Raw genomic sequence first — 17,507 nt, 5'->3', positions numbered from 1 at the left:
TAAATTTATGTTGCTATGAAAAAAGCGCTTAGATTTATTGAATTTCGAGTCCCGCCTGCGGTTGCCTGGGCAGGGTCAGACCAGATTATTTCTAGGTCCTTATACAGCCCTGGGGCCAGACGTTCCCCGCCCCTGCTTTGAAAGAAAGTCACACGCAGATCCTAATAAACTTCCCACTCAGAAGCCCAGGAGGGTACACGAAATGGCCTCCCAGGAGCCCCCCGAGACCCTTCCTCAGTCTGTTCTGCATTATCTGCTCTTCCAGCTGCCACACCCTCCAGGACAGTCGTTCCTGAAATCTGCAGTCGCCAAGTGCTGATTGTAAGCACCTGCCGAGTTACACGCAAATTCAGTTTTGCTGGTAATGTGTCCACGATAAATCATCTCGATGCAGGAGCTACCCGTAATCATCACACATTAAAATAGTTTATTTGTTTCCAGTCGGTAATATTCTTAAAACAAAAATAACATCAGCTTTAGTGCCTGTTCACAATACAAAACAAAAACAACATAAAAAGGACACCACTTGCCAAATAAGTTACTTGTTCCTAAGAGTATCAAAAGTGCAAAATATCCACTTTCTTTCCAGGTCTGTCTCAAAAGTATAATCACAAACTGAACAGAGAGTCAGCAGTTGCCACACTACATTTGTTTTCAAGGGACAATGGCAGGTATTAGGATGCGAGCAACATCTCATTCGGTAAAATGTTTTGCATCAGCTTTTAAAGAGTTTTCCTTAACAATTTTCTTGGAGTGTTTGCTTCTAATCCCATTTCCCAAACAAGGCAAATCATTCAGATCCTATTCTCTTTATATCAGGAAAACATTTGTGTACTGAACGAGGAGGAAATCAACCTATTACATGAAAACCACAACCAAGTTTCATGGTCAGTGAGTGAAGACAGCGAGACCACGGAGCCCAGGGGAAATTAGGGCTGCCTTGCTCACTGAACCAGCTTAGCTGGGGCTGCCCACCTCTGTGTTAGACACATCGTGCCACTGACACCTTGGCAATAAAAAAAATTTGGTAAATGGGTGTGTATTCTACAAAGACTTTTAAGACCAGTTTTCATCCCCATCTGCTAAACATGATGCGTAGATGCTATCAACCAGAAAAAGCTACCTCTAAAATCATCAATGTTGTCTTTTGAAGATACGTATTTGAAAACTAGGAAGTTGAAACCGAAACTGGGTCTGTGTGGTTACATACATTAGGAAGAGAAACGGTGGCATTGGCTGAGCAGACAATGGCTCATACATTTGACACAAAAGTAAATAAATTAATGGAAACAACATTCAGGAAGAAAGGCTTGCTGGCCACGGGTAAAGTTCATTTTAAAATAAGAGCTCCCAGTCTCCTCTGGCAGACATGCCTGCCCAGAGAGCTCTGTAGAATTGGTGAGCTGAAGTATTTGCCAGGAATGTTTCCAATCCTATTATCTTTCCTTTCTTAGTGCAAATGGCAGGTGCTTTTTATTTTAATGATGAAATTTTTAAAAATCAAATCAGGGAAGGTTTTGGTTTTCAGAAATTATGGCCAGGAATCCCATTAGTACCAGAAATTAAAATCTACAATAAAAGCAAAACAAACTCATTTAAGTAAACTTGGCCATAAAAGACCCAGAAAATAACTTTGAAGAGTGATGCATCAAGGAGCCAAATGAATCCCGTGATCACTCCTATCTGGTCAGGTGCCATGCGAGGCGGCCCTCAGAGTCAGCGTCCACTTCTGGAGGACCACGTGGGGAAGGAAGCTTGGCAGTGATTCTTCACCTTTTCCATAAAGCTGTAGATTCCATGACAACTACAGCAATTCCTGGGCTCAAATAATTGACTACTTGTCACTGTAGCTCAGTAGTTAAGTCATTCGGGGTCCAAATGGCTTAGTTTAAACCAGTTATGATTAAAGAAAATACTAACTTATTTTGTCCCATCACTGATTTTGACCTTTTACTTTACAAATTGCCCTTAAGGGGCTATCTGCTTTGACAATGGAATAGACCACTCTTTGAGGTTGTCCACACCCCACTGGTGGTTTTGCCCTAAAGAGAAAAGGTAAGCTCTCCAGCCTGGCGTCCATCTCACCCTCAGCTCAGCAAGCTGGTGCCAGGACTGACCTGCTACTGGTGGAGCAGCTGTAAGTGAAGAGTGAGACGGTGAAGACGAGACATCCACATACAGGCAGGAGCTCAAAGTAATAAGCCTTTTGCAAAACAGGAGTCTAGAACAAGTCTTGGTTCACTTGTCACAAATGAGGACTTGACGATACAGCACTTTTGGGGTAACTGCTCAAAATACGATTGCTGAGAAATGTTAGGTTCCTTGATACACAGACGTGACTGGTATTTTACTAAAGAGACACCACTCGTGGCAGGTGGGAATAATTTGTCTTCCGTTTAACATCTACTGGCTTATAGCAGCTTATCTCTACGTTCAGAGAACAAGGTTAAAGTTATGGCTCCTAATACCCATACCCTAAGACTGACAGAGGCAGAAAGGCATCTAAAAACATACGCATAAATGGCTCAAGTCGTTACAGTACTTTCTGCCGTGCGGATCCCTCTCGGCTACTTCTCGTGTTGGGGAGGCGGCTGATGGGACGCTCAGGGAGGGGTCACTTCAGTCACTGCTAAGCCCTCCCTTCTCTTGCCTTGGGAAGAACCCAAACTCACATGCAGAACCGCACTCATCCCTATGCTTTTAAAACCATGGCTGACAAACTGCAGAGGGGGATACCCCCAAAATATCCATTAGCCACTTACTACCAGAAAGACCGCTAAACGTAAGATTGCTGGGACCCGGCCTCTTTCAGGCCGTGGGGCCCAGAAGCTGCTGTGGGCTGTCCCACTGTTACAGCATGCACCGCAGCAGAAGCACAGCGGCCGGGAGCGGGGGCGGGGGGAGGCGGGTGAACACCCCAGCCAGCGACCAGCACACCAGGCTGCTGGTACCGCTGCAGGGCAAATGTCTGTGCTCCCGGGCATGGACACTGGACAGGAGAGGGGGTGTGAGCGCGGGAGGACCGTAGGGAAGAGGGACGAGCGGTCTATTTTAAATAGTGCGGCATTCAGACAGGAAAGAAAATCCCAAAGGAAAATATTTTCACTCCTAGGTTAGAACAGGACAAAGCAGGACAAAGGAAAGGTTCTTCTGGCCACTGCTCTAGAAGAATCATCTAAAACCTAGACTCCGTCCGTGGTGATAGTTTGAGTCCTGCAAATACCTGTGCGCAGGGGCCTGCAATGGGTCTGAGGAGTTCAAGTCTCTCGCTGCTGCCCCTCAGTCTAGCTCAGGCCAGGACGGGATGTAAAACCTCTGCAAGGAGCCTTCCAACAGGCGCTCCATCCACAGGGACAGCTTGCTCAGTTTCCCTTTGATGGGCTTGGACGCAAGGCTGCCGGCCTGCCCTCGCGATTCCCCCGGGGGCAAGGAGGGGTCAACATCACTTGCCCCCAAGGCTTCCTCCTCTTCCACTGCTCTTTGGGGCTTGAAGAGGCAGAAGTATTTCTTGTGGCCATTCAGAGCCAGCACGTAACCCGTGTAGTCACGCTCCAGGAAGTGCTTGTCATACTGGTTTGGGATCGGGGCTGCGTCCTGAGCAAATTCTAACAAGTATTCCAGCCACTCTCTGTGTTTATCGAGACTCAGGAAGGAGAAGTGCAGGCAGCTGCTCCTGTGGAGGAAGAGAGTGAGGGCTGAGGGCTTCCTGACACTCAGCTGCGGGAACACCAATACCTGCCAGACTTCATGCCGGCCGGGGCCAGGTGCAGACACCACGCAGGATCCTGTGGGAGCCGAGGGCGCCCCAACAGCAACACCCCCCATCCCCCCACCCCCGGCCTCTTGCTGGGTGTCACATCACTCTCAGTGTCCAGCTCCAGGAAAAGACACAGGAGCCAGAGAATAGTCAGTTTCCTGAAAGGGCCCCGGGAAGAACTGAGGGGCACGAAGTCAAGGGGCAGAGAAGGCGCCCTCAGGACGGCTCCCACTTCTGGCTTAGACAGGTCACGGCCACCACGGCGCTGCACGGATAGAGCTCCTCCCGGCCCAAGAGGAAAGGATGTAACTCCCGCCGGCCCCCTCCTTCCCAGATGTGCCTGCTGTCTCCCCGTCCCGCCCTCTCTCACACGCGCTTACCCAGTGAACATGTAGACCTCCAGAGCAAACTTCTGCAGGAGGCTGGTCTTGGTGGAGTTGGACAGGATGAGGACCACGTTCATGTGGCCTGGCCGCAGGCGCACCAAGTTACTGGTGTACGTTACATCCGTGAGTTCCGTCACCTCCACAAAGCCTTTTCTAGGGTTCTTGCTGTGAAAGAATATGGAGCAGTTAAGATATTACCAGAGGCCCGGCCAGTGTGGCTCAGTGGTTGAGTGTTGACCTATGAACCAGGTCACAGTTCGATTCCCAGTCAGGCGCATGCCTGGGTTGCAGGCTCAATCCCCAGTAAGGGGCATGCAGGAGGCAGCCAATCAATGATTCTCTTTCATCAGTGTTTCTCTCTCTCTCTCTCCCCCTCCCATTCTAAAATCAATAAAAATATATTAAAAAAAAGATATCAGGGTAGTAAAATGCCATTACATTTAAAAGAACCAAGCAGAAGAAAACGCTATGTTCGGAACATTTGAGATCTTTCTCCCCAGGATACATCATCAGTTTGGCTCAAATAAACCCATAAAAATTCTCTAAAAAAAAAAAGAGCCCGGCCGGCGTGGCTCAGTGGTTGAGGGTCGACCTATGAACCAGGAGGTCAGGGTTCAATTCCTTGTCAGGGCACATGACCGGGTTGCAGGCTCGATCCCCAGTGTGGGGCTTGCAAGAGGCAGCTGGTCAGTGATTCTCTCTCACCATTGAAGTTTTTCTCTCTCTCTCCTGCTCCCTTCCTCTCTGAATTAAAAATACATTAAAAAAACAAAAACCCACTATGTTCTAACCCAGCGGTTCTCAACCTGTGGGTTGCGACCCCTTTGGGGGTTGAACAACCCTTTCACAGGGGTCGCCTAAGACCATTGGAAAACACATATATAATTACATTTTTTAAAAAATATATTTTATTGATTTTTTACAAAGAGGAAGGGAGAGGGACAGAGAGCCAGAAACATCGATGAGAGAGAAACATCGATCAGCTGCCTTCTGCACGCCCCCCACTGGGGATGTGCCCACAACCAAGGTACAAGCCCTTGACCGAAATCGAACCCGGGACCCTTGAGTCCGTAGGCCGACGCTCTATCCACTGAGCCAAACCGGTCCTGGCTACATTTTGTTTTTATGATTATTCACTATGCTTTAATTATGTTCAATTTGTAACAATGAAATTGGGGGTTACTACAACATGAGGAATTGTATTAAAGGGTCACGGCATTAGGAAGGTTGAGAACCACTGTTCTAACCAGACAAGATACGTTATTTAATACTAGAGCCTGGCGCACAAAATTTGTTTATGGGTAGGGTCCCTAGGCCTGGCCCTCTGTGTGTGGGGCAACCGGCGGGGCAATCGGGGCCCAGGCGCCACCACCCACCACCGGCGATTGGAGCCTGCTGGCTGGCTGGGGGGAGGGACCGAGAGGTTGGCCAGCAGGCCTTGATCAGGCCATCGATGGGGGCTTGCGGGCTGGGGGCAGCTCCTGCGTTGAACATCTACACCACTGGTCACTGTGTGTCATAGCTGACCGGTCATTCTGCTGTCTGGTCAATTTGCATATTATGCTTTTATATATATAGATTCGAGAGCCCAATGCACTAGGAGGACTGGGTGGTCCCTGCTTGGCAGTCCTGGGCCTACAAAGAGATTCTCAGTCGGAGCAGAGCAACTTTAGGATAGGACGCACCATTCTCTGCTTCCAGCTCATCTAGCATCTCTCTGATGTGCTTCTTTGTTTCCTGCCCTCACTGTTAAACTTGAGATTGAGAAACCAATGATACTGAGCAGAAGGAGGTCCAGTGTCTGCATGTGGAGAGGGTCTCAGTGAACAGGAATCAGCGGCGACTTTCCCTGTTCCCACCTCCTACAGCTGGATGGGAACCAGAGTTCTATATACACATGTAGTCAAACTCTTATTTATGAGACCACACGGGCTGCGGGTCAGCAGCCAGGGGGAGGTGGGCGTGGTATTTTGTTAGACCAGGGGTAGGGAATGTCTGGTGCCAGGGCCATATAAAGCCCTCGGAATCATTTGACCTGGCCCTGCCAAGGCATTAGGGGTGAGTTAATTAAATGTTTGACCAAATAGAGCAGGCTCATTTTTAAGTTGATCATTTTGTAGGGCCCTCAAATGATCTTATAAATAGCCAAACAGCCCTTGGCGGGAGAAAGGTTCCCCACCCCTGTGACAGACAAACCTGGTGTTCTCTCTGGTGAAGCTGGACACGGTCTTCTCGGTCGTCTCCTGGGCTTTCTTTTTGTCTGGATTTTTTGACTCTCGATCATAGTTTGAGTCACTAAAGTGAGAAAAAAGGAGTTTTACAAAAAAAGAGGACAAACCACCATGAGGTTTGGGCCCTCCCCACAGAAAGCCATGCTGAGAAGCCGTGGAGGACTCACCAGAATGCCTGGATGATGAAGGTGCCGAAGAGGACGAATAAGGCGGAGAAGGCCAGAGACAGGAGGGGTATCATTTCCCGCCTAAAACGAAGACAACAAGCTTACAACCTGCTCCACTCTACATGGGCTGCTGTGACACATCAGTGAATGCTTTTAGGTTTCCTCTCTCTGGCTCAAAAGAACAAACCCCCAAACAACCCCAAACCAAAAAGCTTTCATATCAATAAACACTTTCTAATTCCATACAAAGAGAGGTTCTTGGGGGTGGGGAAAGCAGAGAGTGCCCTCCGACTGTTAGGATTCAGAGATTGCTTATTTTCAGTTTAATTTTGTGCCTCAGCATTACAGGCTGTGCCTAATATACCCTGTAGGAGGCAACAGTAAGGAGGCAATAAAGGATTTAGGTTGTGAGCAGGGACAGGGGGGTAAATGGTGATGGACGGAGACTTGACTTGGGGTGGTGAGCACAATGCAGTGTACAGATGCTGTGTTGAAGAACTGTGCCCCTGAAACCTGTATAATTTTATTAACCAGTGTCACCCCAATCAATTCAGTGAAAAGGAAAAGGGGCGTTAAGATGTACCAGGCCAGGAACGATTAATTCCTGACTGGCTTGTACACCTGCACATTGGACTACATGTGTGTCAGGCTCTGTTGTCTGGAAGGGCAGCCAGTGGGAATGAGTCAATCAGCAAATATAAAAAAGTGAAGTGATGGAGAGAAAGAAAAAGGGGACGGTGTTGAAAAAGTGTAAACATTCTTCCACCTGCCTACGCTGAATATACACTCACGTCAAAGAAGAATAGACCGTTTTCAAAAGAAAAGCAGCAATCCTGCCATTAATAGAGCAAAAGACACGCCATCTCACAACATTCCTACCAGTTGTTGTAATACAGGTCTTCCAACCAGTCTGAGATGTAGGAAAAAGCAGTGACAAACCACCGAACGAGGAAAATCTATTGAGAGAATGAATGACGGTCAGGACCGAGCCCCTGAGCCCCAGTGGGAGAAGTCCTCACCCCAACACAGCGCTGCTGCTGAGCTTCTGTGCAGCCCTGGGAGCCACCAGCCCTGCCCAGCACCCACTCCCCTGGGCCACACGCTTACAGGGGCAAGTTCATCGATCAAGTCGGGGAGCACAGCTTCCGAGGACAGAAGAGTGGAGTCTTTCCGCAGCTGCTCGAGGTAACTCAGAAGGATGAATTTATCATTCTCACTCCCTGTCCAGGGGTCCTCCAGGGTCTTATAGACCACCCTGCCTCCCATGTTGCGCCTTTCAAAGACAGACACCTGGGAGAAAAGAGAAAAACCATCAGAATTCTCAAAGAATGGTACGTCACTGTTGTTTGTTTTCTCTTCAGAGAGGATGAGAAAAAGGGTCTAAGGAAGTCAGCAATAAACTCAAACAGATATGGATGAGTATAAAACATTTACAAGAGATTTATATTTTTCTGACAAAAGAAATTATGGTGACTTTTTATGGTGACTTTCTGAAGCTTCTGTTAAAGTTAAAGCTCTTTCTTTTAATAAGCTTTGTTCGATAATCTCTTTCTAATTTTTATAATAAAGGAACCCTTTGTTTTTAGAGAGGTTCTCCATGATTACCAGAATGATGAAGAGAATTTCATGCAACTGTAGAGAGTGATGACAAAGGAGGAGAAAGGAAGGAGAGATCAATTAGGGTGCTGTGAGTGCAGGCGGGGATATTTCGACAGCACATTATTGGTAGCTTAAGGAAGATTTTGCAAACTAGATAGGCAAAACTAGACCTGCCATAGGAAAAACTGGTGAAAAGGATTGATGCTCTTCAATCTCTACTCACAGAAAAGGTGCTTTCTGTGAAGGTAAAAGGCCGAAAATCTAGGAGGTGGTCACCAGGGTGAAAGACTTTTAAGAGTAGGCTTTCAAAACAGGCTCAGAGATTTCTGGGTTTCCTGGAATTTGTATTCAAAACTCCCGAGGAAATAGGACACAGAATCGAGTGCCAGTGCTCGTCAAGAGCTGGGATCAGGACCAGGACGGGGACCACGACTCACCGCCGACTTCCCTCGGAACGTCTCACTGTCTGGCAGGAAGGCGTTGGCAAACTCCGGCTGCCGATTGCTGTAGACGTGCATGAATCGCAATGTGTCTTGTGAGTTTGCCTGCGCGAAGGACAGGAAGGCCTCAAAGGCTTGACTCGACTTGGTGGCCTCGGGAATCAGTAAAATCACACAGTACCTGCACACAACAGAAGACAGTATCAGCACTCCCGAGGCACGGCTAGAACCTGTGATGGCAAGTGAGGGTGAAGGAGAGGACGTGCTCATGAAGGAACCCTTTGCTTGCATTCACTAAAGACGTGAATGCATTTACTAAAGAAACTCCATGGTCTGCCGAAACCGGTTTGGCTCAGTGGATAGAGCGTCGACCTGCGGACTGAAAGGTCCCAGGTTCGATTCCGGTCAAGGGCATGTACCTGGGTTGCGGGCACATCCCCAGTAGGAGATGTGCAGGAGGAAGCTGATCGATGTTGCTCTCTCATCGATGTTTCTAACTCTCTATCTCTCTCCCTTCCTCTCTGTAAAAAATCAATAAAATATATTAAAAAAAAAAAAAAGAAACTCCATGGTCAAAGTCTAACGGGAAAATATTTCCAAGTCGTTCCCGACACACTTCTTTCCCAGACCACCCTCTACCACACTCAGGGCTGTCTTCTGAGGCAATGGTCACCGAGTCCTGGATGCAGATGGGCCTTTCAGAAGCCATCTGGTCTGGTTCTTCCACTACAGGCCGGCTGCTCACCTCTCAGCTCACCGGCTGCCGAGCCTCATTCTGAAGGGCTTCCTTTGCGATGGTTCCACTGGGAAGTTTAGCTTATCATTCACTCATCCACTCTCCCAACATCTCCTGAGCACTTCTAGAATGATTGTGCCCTTGTGGAGCCTCTATTCGAGACCCGCAAAGACTCACCCCACTATTGTGGGAATAGTGACTCTCTCGTACTCCATGCTTCTTTAAGGAAACATCTATCCCTGACACCTGGCTGAAGTCTACTCATCCTTCAGGTTTTGGCTGAAGTGTTACACGGCAGGGAAATCTTCTCTGACCCCGAGGGCAGGCTGGCACATCCAAAACTTAGTCCTAAGGGACCCTGAATTAATACACCCCACTGCTCTAACCGTTGTCAGTCAATATTTGCTACATAAAGAATAAACTCCAACCGCCACAGGGGAGGTGTGAATGGCCTGTAGGAAAGTGTGCCGTGGCCCCTCCACTGCCAGGACAAGCAGAGCAAAGCCCGGCCTTACTTCCTCTGTCGGTGAGACCGCTTCACGGGGCAGAGTTCCTGGAACAACTTCTGGTTGGTGAGCCTGGTTGCTAATAGATACTTGTTTTGGCTGATGAAGTCATTAATGACCTCCTTCTTCGTATGTGGGGCCTAGAGGAAAACCAAGAAATAGTTGATTTTATTCAGTTTTCTCACTGCAAATGAGCTTTACATATAACTCAATAAAAACGTGGCTCACCCTGGCTATCCTATATAACTGAAGGCTAATATGCAAAGTGACCGAACGGAGGATGACCAGTCGCTGTGACGTGCACTGACCACCAGGGGCAGATGCTCAGCGCAGGAGTTGCCCCCTAGTGGTCAGTGCGCTCCCATAGGGGAAGCGTAGCTCAGCCAGAAGCCGGGCTCCGGGCTGGTGAGCGCAGTGGTGGTGGCAGGAGCCTCTCCCGCCTCTGCTACAGTGCAAAGGATGTCTGACTGCTGGCTTAGGCCTGGACTAAGCCGGCAGTCGGACATCCCTCAAGGGGTCCAGGACTATGAGAGGGTGCAGACGGGCCTTTCAGACACAGGCCGGGCTGAGGGAACCCCAAAGTGCACGATTTTCATGCACCAGGCCTCTAGTTGTAACATAAAAAAATAAGAAAGATCTGTTTGAGCAACTAAACATGTGACCTTCAACAATGCAGGGTTGGGGCAATGCTATGGTTATTTCAGGTCAAACGATAGCCATGTGCTCCTTCCACTGGCGAACTCTGTATACTGTTTTATGGTGGCAGATTAAAAAACCCAATCATTTTAGGCAAATTTACTTTCATTTAAGATTTGTAGCAAACTGAACAATTAAACTCCAAAGTAACAAATTTATCCTATACTAGAGGCCTGGTGCACAAAATTTGTGCACTGAGGGGGCGGGACGGGAGGGAGGCGTCCCCTCAGTCTGGCCTGCACCCTCTCGCAGTCCGGGACCCCTTGCTCCTCACTGCCCGCCTGTTTGCTGCTCCTTAGAGCTGCTGTGGAGGTGGGAGAGGCTCTCACCACCACCGCTGCGCTCGCCAGCCGTGAGTCCGGCTTCTGGCTGAGCGGCGCTCCTCCTGTGGGAGTGCACTGACCACTGGGGGAAGCTCCCGCATTGAGCGTCTGCCCCCTGATGGTCAGTGCGCATCATAGGGACCAGTCGTTCTGCTGTAACGGTCGCTTAGGCTTTTATTATATAGATAAAAAAACCCTAATATGCAAATTGACCAAATGACAGAATGACCACCAGGGGGCAGACGCTGGCAAGTGCAGCAGTGGTGGTGGGAGCCTCTCCCACCTCCACTACAGGCAGGCGGTAAGGAGCAAGGGGTCCCAGACTGAGAGAGGGTGCAGGCCGGGCTGAAGGACTCCCCGCCCGCCCTCCCCCCACCCCCGCCCACGAAATTTTGTACATCGGGCCTCTAGTTAAGTATATAAGTCAGACTACAAAATTGTATGACCACTTTGTTATTAGTAGCTTTCATACATTTTGAAGGACTGAAATTATATGGGGAGGGGAGGGGGGGGCGCAAAATTAGTTTTACAGTTGCATGTACATGAAACAGAGTTTATTTTTTTTTTTTTTTAATTTTTTTTTGGAGCTGTTGCTTCAGGAGCTCAGAGGCCGGCAGCGGCAGGCGGGGAACGTTGGAGTCCTCCATCACTGAAGCAAGCAAGCCTCATTTTCACTTTATTTATTTATTTATTTATTTTTTAATTAAATCTTTATTGTTCAGATTATTACATTTGTTCCTCTTTTTTCCCCCCATAACTCCCCTCCTCCCAGTTCCCGCCCCACCCTCCGCCCTCACTCCCCACCCACTGTCCTCATCCATAGGTGCACGATTTTTGTCCAGTCTCTTCCCGCATCTCCCACACCCCTTTCCCCCCCAAGAATAGTCAGTCCATTCCCTTTCTATGTCCCTGATTCTATTATAATCACCAGTTCATTCTGTTCATCAGATTATTTATTCACTTGATTCTTAGATTCACTTGTTGATAGATGCATATTTGTTGTTCATAATTTGTATCTTTACCTTTTTCTTCCTCTTCCTCTTCTTAAAGGATACCTTTCAGCATTTCATATAATCCTGGTTTGGTGGTGATGAACTCCTTTAGCTTTTCCTTATCTGTGAAGCTCTTTATCTGACCTTCAATACTGAATGATAGTTTGCTGGATAAAGTAATCTTGGTTGTAGGTTCTTGGTATTCATCACTTTGAATATTTCTTGCCACTCCCTTCTGGCCTGCAAAGTTTCTGTTGAGAAATCAGCTGACAGTCGTATGGGTATTCCCTTGTAGGTAACTGAGTTTCTTTCTCTTGCTGCTTTTAAGATTCTCTCTTTGTCTTTTGCTCTTGGCATTTTAATTATGATGTGTCTTGGTGTGGTCCTCTTTGGATTCCTTTTGTTTGGGGTTCTCCGCGCTTCTTGGACCTGTAAGTCCATTTCTTTCACCAGGTGGGGGAAGTTTTCTGTCATTATTTCTTCAAATAGGTTTTCAATATCTTGCTCTCTCTCATCTTCTGGCACCCCTATAATTCTGATGTTGGTGCGCTTGAAGCTGTCCCAGAGGCTCCTTACACTATCCTCACATTTTTGGATTCTTTTTTCATTCCGCCCCTCCGGTTGGGTGTTTTTTGCTTCCTCGCATTTCAAATCATTGACTTGATTCTTGCGCTCCTCTGGTCTGCTGTCGGGAGTCTGTATAATATTCGTTATTTCAGTCCGTGTATGCTTAATTTCTAGTTGGTTCCCCATCATAATATCGAGGGTGTCATTAGTTTTCTTGTAGATCTCATTAAGTTTATCGGCGGCTTCTAAACAGTTCTTGAGACCTTAAAAGTGTGGTTCTGAACTCTATATCTTCCATTGACAATTTTGTCCTGTTTCTTTGTCTCCGCATTTTGTTATGCTTTCTTGGTGCACCCCCTAGTGGTCTTTGTGCGCAGTCTTGTAGTTAAGCCTTGATTGTTGTAGCTAATACCAGGGAGGGTTTGACCTCCAGGCCAAGTGGCTGTGAGAATCAGCTGTGTCTAAAACAGAGTTTATTCTTATATTATTTACTCTTGTATATTTTTTCCATACAAACTACTGTAAACCTACTTTTGCCCACCCCATATATTGCAGGTTATCAGACCACAATCTAGAAAATATAAAATGTGAACCAGAACATCCCTGTATGTTAAGAAGCACACACTCGCCAAAGCCGGTTTGGCTCAGCGGATAGAGCGTCGGCCTGCGGACTGAAGGGTCCCAGGTTCGATTCCGGTCAAGGGCATGTACCTGGGTTGCAGGCACTTCCCCAGTGGGGGATGTGCAGGAGGCAGCTGATCGATGTTTCTCTCTCATCGATGTTTCTAACTCTCTACCTCTCTCCCTTCCTCTCTGTAAAAAATCAATAAAAAATATATATTTAAAAAAAAAAAAAGAAGCACACACTGAATAACCTACTGATCTAAGAAAATATATCAGATATTAAAAAATATTTTGAACTTGAATGATTAATGAAAATACTATTTACCAAAACTTTGAGATGCAGATAAAAGTAGTACTTAGAGGGTTATATTAAAATGAATATAACAGAAATTAATGAATTAGATATCTGTTTCAAGAAGTTTAAAAGAACAGCAAAAAGATAAACACAGAAAGAAGGGTATAATAAAGGTAAAAATGGAAATCAATGAAACAAAAATTATAGAAAAAGAAGAAACAGAAGAATTAACAAACCCAAAATTGGTTCTTTGGGAGAGCTAATAAAATGGACAAATCTCTGGTAAAACCAATCATGGAAACAAGAGAAGACTCAAATAACCATTATCAGTGTGTCAAGGAGGAATCGCTACCTATGTCACAAAGTTAAAAAAAGAAGTTCACTGAATTGAAAAACTTGGATGAAGTAGAAAAATTCCTTCTAGTTCAAATATCACAATCACACAGACACTTGTCCTCAAGACAACCTTTGCACTTGGCATCAAGCAGACTGTTTTATGCAAACTTCCCATTTTATCACACAGAATATTAAAAACACCAAAAGACGTGTACTCAAGGGCCAATTTATCCTATATAATAAAAGCCTAATATGTAAATTGACCAAATAGCAGAACGACTGGTGGAACGACTGGTTGCTATGAGGCGCACTGACCACCAGGGGGCAGATGCTCAACGCAGGAGCTTCCCCCAGCCTGCAGGCCCCAGGCCAGCCATGGCTGGTGCCACTGGGGGGCCCCCTCTATTGCCTTGCCGATTTCCCCACAGATCAGCCCTGATCACCGGCCAAGCCTAGGGTCCCTACCCGTGCATAAATTTCGTGCACCGGGCCTCTAGTTTATTAATAAAGTTAATACTTCTTACTGCTTCATCAAGGCTATGACGTAAAATGAGTGTTGTTTGCTTGTTTTTATGGAAAGGGCTTAGGAAGAAAAACATGGTCACTGGTGGCGGGGTTTACGCACTTGGTTACCTGCTGGTCGTTTCACCCCCCACTGCTTTTGCACCATCAGTGCAAACATCAACCCAAAGGAGGAGAAATTATGTCTAAGGTTATGAAGACAGTTTTGATCTCACAGGCTTCTTCAAGGGCCTTTGGGACTCGCCACCCTGGAGTCTGTGAACCACATTCTGAAAACTGTGGTGGTAGAGAAACTTGTGCTCAGGACACACTGGACTCATGTCCTGGTCATGGCATTGCTGCTCCTACAGCACGGGAATGTCCATCAACAGGAGCATGAGTAAATGACAACGTGGCTGTAAATACTGTACACCCAATGAACACACATTAACTAGAGCCCCGCGAAATAACTGGTGCTTCTAGCATCACACTAAGCCACCAATCGTTGGGAGAACTTGGTTTATGTTAAGCACGCATTTTTACCTCCTTAAAGAGCAAATTGGTGAAGCATCCACTGTATCAGTAATTTTGCAACTGCATTTGGTTTACAAGTTTCCCTGGGGAAGGAGTAATAACAAGTCTGCAGAGTAGAAGCTATTATTAAAAAGCAATTTAGGCAATCTTCACAGATTAACCTCGATTGACAGGACCTCTGTCCTCTTCCTTCAATGGCATTTGTTTTCTTGCTACTCTCTCTCAGCTTCTTCTCAGTCACCATCAGGCACCCGTTTTCATTTGCTGGTGGTTGTCCAGATTTTGTCCTTGGCCCCTTCTCTTACTTCACATACGATGTCTTGGAGATCTCCCCATACTCAGGACTCCAGCTTCTAACCATTCACTGATGACCTACAAAACTCTAGCCCCAGCTCATCCTAAGATCTAGATCCCTGTATTCAATTGCCCGATGGACATCTCTCCTTAGACTTCCCATAGGCAGTTCCAATTCACTATGTCCATAGCTGAATTCATTACCTTCCTCCTACACCTGTTCTTCTTTCCTTCCGATCCACCTCCCACGTATTGTCCTTCCCCTTTCCCCCCGGTCTCAGGTGCTTGTCTTCCATGTTCACATGGCACCCATCTAAGTGAGACGTCTGCTACAGTGGACAGGAATTGCCGTTAGGTCTCTCTCCTCCCTAACTCTGGATGTCACAGCTGGCTCTGTATTTATTACATAGCAGTACTACATTCATTACTGAATGAATGAAATAAAAATTTTATAGAATTTCTTGGCCCTGGCTGAGTATCTCAGTGGTTAGAGCATCGTCCCAATAAGCCAAGGCTGCAGGTTCAATCTCTGGTCAGGACACATTTAAGACGCAACCAATGAGTGTATAAATAAGTGGGACAACAAATCAATGTTTCTCTCTCTCTCAAATCAGTAAATAGAATTTCTCATTCTTTTCCTTAAAAGGTCAAAAGGTCCTTGTTGATTTTTTAAAAATAACATTAAAAAACATAAAAGAATACATGTTCATTATAGGGATTTCTTTTTTTAAAAAACAATTAAAAAAAATCATCACCCGAGGATCTATATCAGCGATGGCGAACCTTTTGAGCTCGGCGTGTCAGCATTTTGAAAAACCCTAACTTAACTCTGGTGCCGTGTCACATATAGAAATTTTTTGATATTTGCAACCATAGTAAAACAAAGATTTATATTTTTGATATTTATTTTATATATTTAAATGCCATTTAACAAAGAAAAATCAACCAAAAAAATGAGTTCGCGTGTCACCTATGACACACGTGTCATAGGTTCGCCATCACTGATCTATATACATATTTTTAATATACTTTTTTTTTTATTGATTTCAGAGAGGGAGAGGGAGAGAGACAGAAACATCAATGATGAGAGAGAATCACTGATCGGCTGCCTCCCGCACACCCCACACTGGGGATAGAGCCCACAACCTGGGCATGTGCCCTTGACCAGAATTGAACCTGGGACCCTTCAGTCTACAGGTCAACACTCTATCCACTGTGCCAAACTGGCTAGGGCATTATAGGGATTTTTGAAAATCCAAATATTAACATAATTTTTCCATCAAGAGATAACTACTACTAATGTTTTCACCTATTTCCAGTTTTTCCTGTGTGTATGCACACACACACACACACACACATTCATGTTATAAACTTGAGATCAGTGTTTAAACTGAATATACAATTTTGCATACTGCTTGCTCTTTAATGTTCTATTATGAAGATAATCCCCATAATTAAGTATTCTTTTTTTTAAAAAAAATGTGTTTATTGATTTCAGAGGGGAAGGGGAAGGGAGAGATAGAAACATCAATGATGAAAGAATCATTGATCGGCTGCCTCCCTACTGGGGATAGAGCCAGCAACCCAGGCATGTGCCCTTGACTGGAATCAAACCTGGGGCTCTTTGGTCCACAGCCAACGCTCTATCCACTGAGCCAAACCAGCTAGGGCCATTACGTACTCTTGAATTGACATTTTAAATGGCTACATAAGGTCCCTGCTTGAAATGTACTAATAATTATCCTGCTGTTGGTTATTTATATTTCCCCCTCATTTTTGCTATTATGAGTGATACTTAACACATTGTATGCGGGAAACATATTTATATGTTTTACGTATTTATACGTTCTACCAGTGTAGTAGAGCGTGGGACACATATTAATACGTTTTTTATAGACTAGGGGTAGAATGCGGGTAATGTATAAAATACGTAAACTAAAGTTATCGTAATTTTACTGAACATTGCCATTTGTGCAAAAAATTAGCAAAAATGGCCCGCGCCACCTGTTAGCGCGTGATAAAAACTACCCGCAAACAATGTGTTAACATCTCTGTATGTAATTCTCTGAGTTCCTATTCCCCTGGGAGAGATTCCTAAAAGGTAATCCCATGTCCCTTAGGTCTTTACTCAAGCATGACCTTACCTTAAAATGAAAACTTTCTTCCCCAACACTCCACATTCCTCTTTTCTGCATTATTTGTCTCCTCAGTACTTACCACTAAAATACCATAATAGAGTAGTATGTTATGCTGTCTGTGGTCCCCACTAGAATACAGGACGAGGAATTCTGTTGGTTTTATTTGGGGCTGGATACCCGCATGCAGTGCAATGTTTGGCATATGACAGGGACTCAGGAGTACTTTTTTTTTTGGCGCCCAAACAGGGACATGAATCAGGAGTACTCTTGATGAATGAATCTAGGTAGTTGATTCATTACCACCCAATTGCTTTTCTGAAAATTTTAAAGAGTGTCTGTTTCTTTCTACCCTCAACACTTCTGAGTATTTTTATTTTGAAAATCT

The 17,507-nt window shown here is 45.8% G+C and overlaps 1 protein-coding gene across 2 annotated transcripts in view; it reads right to left on the bottom strand.

The window, feature by feature from the left end:
• Nucleotides 1-404: 404 nt before the first annotated feature.
• DNAJC16 (DnaJ heat shock protein family (Hsp40) member C16) overlaps nt 405-17,507 on the bottom strand; it is a 31,943-nt gene continuing 14,840 nt past the window's right edge. For both annotated transcript variants that reach the window (XM_036350664.1, XM_036350667.1), the window contains 8 exons: nt 9,832-9,962; nt 8,578-8,761; nt 7,649-7,831; nt 7,421-7,497; nt 6,542-6,622; nt 6,340-6,438; nt 4,138-4,308; nt 405-3,673 (listed from right to left, as the gene is read on the bottom strand). In XM_036350664.1, the coding sequence (XP_036206557.1) occupies nt 3,280-3,673; nt 4,138-4,308; nt 6,340-6,438; nt 6,542-6,622; nt 7,421-7,497; nt 7,649-7,831; nt 8,578-8,761; nt 9,832-9,962 (1,320 nt within the window). In that variant the 3' untranslated portion in view covers nt 405-3,279. The remainder of the gene's footprint in view (nt 3,674-4,137; nt 4,309-6,339; nt 6,439-6,541; nt 6,623-7,420; nt 7,498-7,648; nt 7,832-8,577; nt 8,762-9,831; nt 9,963-17,507) is intronic.

This window comes from Myotis myotis, unplaced genomic scaffold (genome assembly GCF_014108235.1).
Source record: "Myotis myotis isolate mMyoMyo1 unplaced genomic scaffold, mMyoMyo1.p scaffold_m19_p_2, whole genome shotgun sequence".
Taxonomy (NCBI): domain Eukaryota; kingdom Metazoa; phylum Chordata; class Mammalia; order Chiroptera; family Vespertilionidae; genus Myotis; species Myotis myotis.
This window is presented reverse-complemented; position numbering and strand designations above follow the sequence as displayed.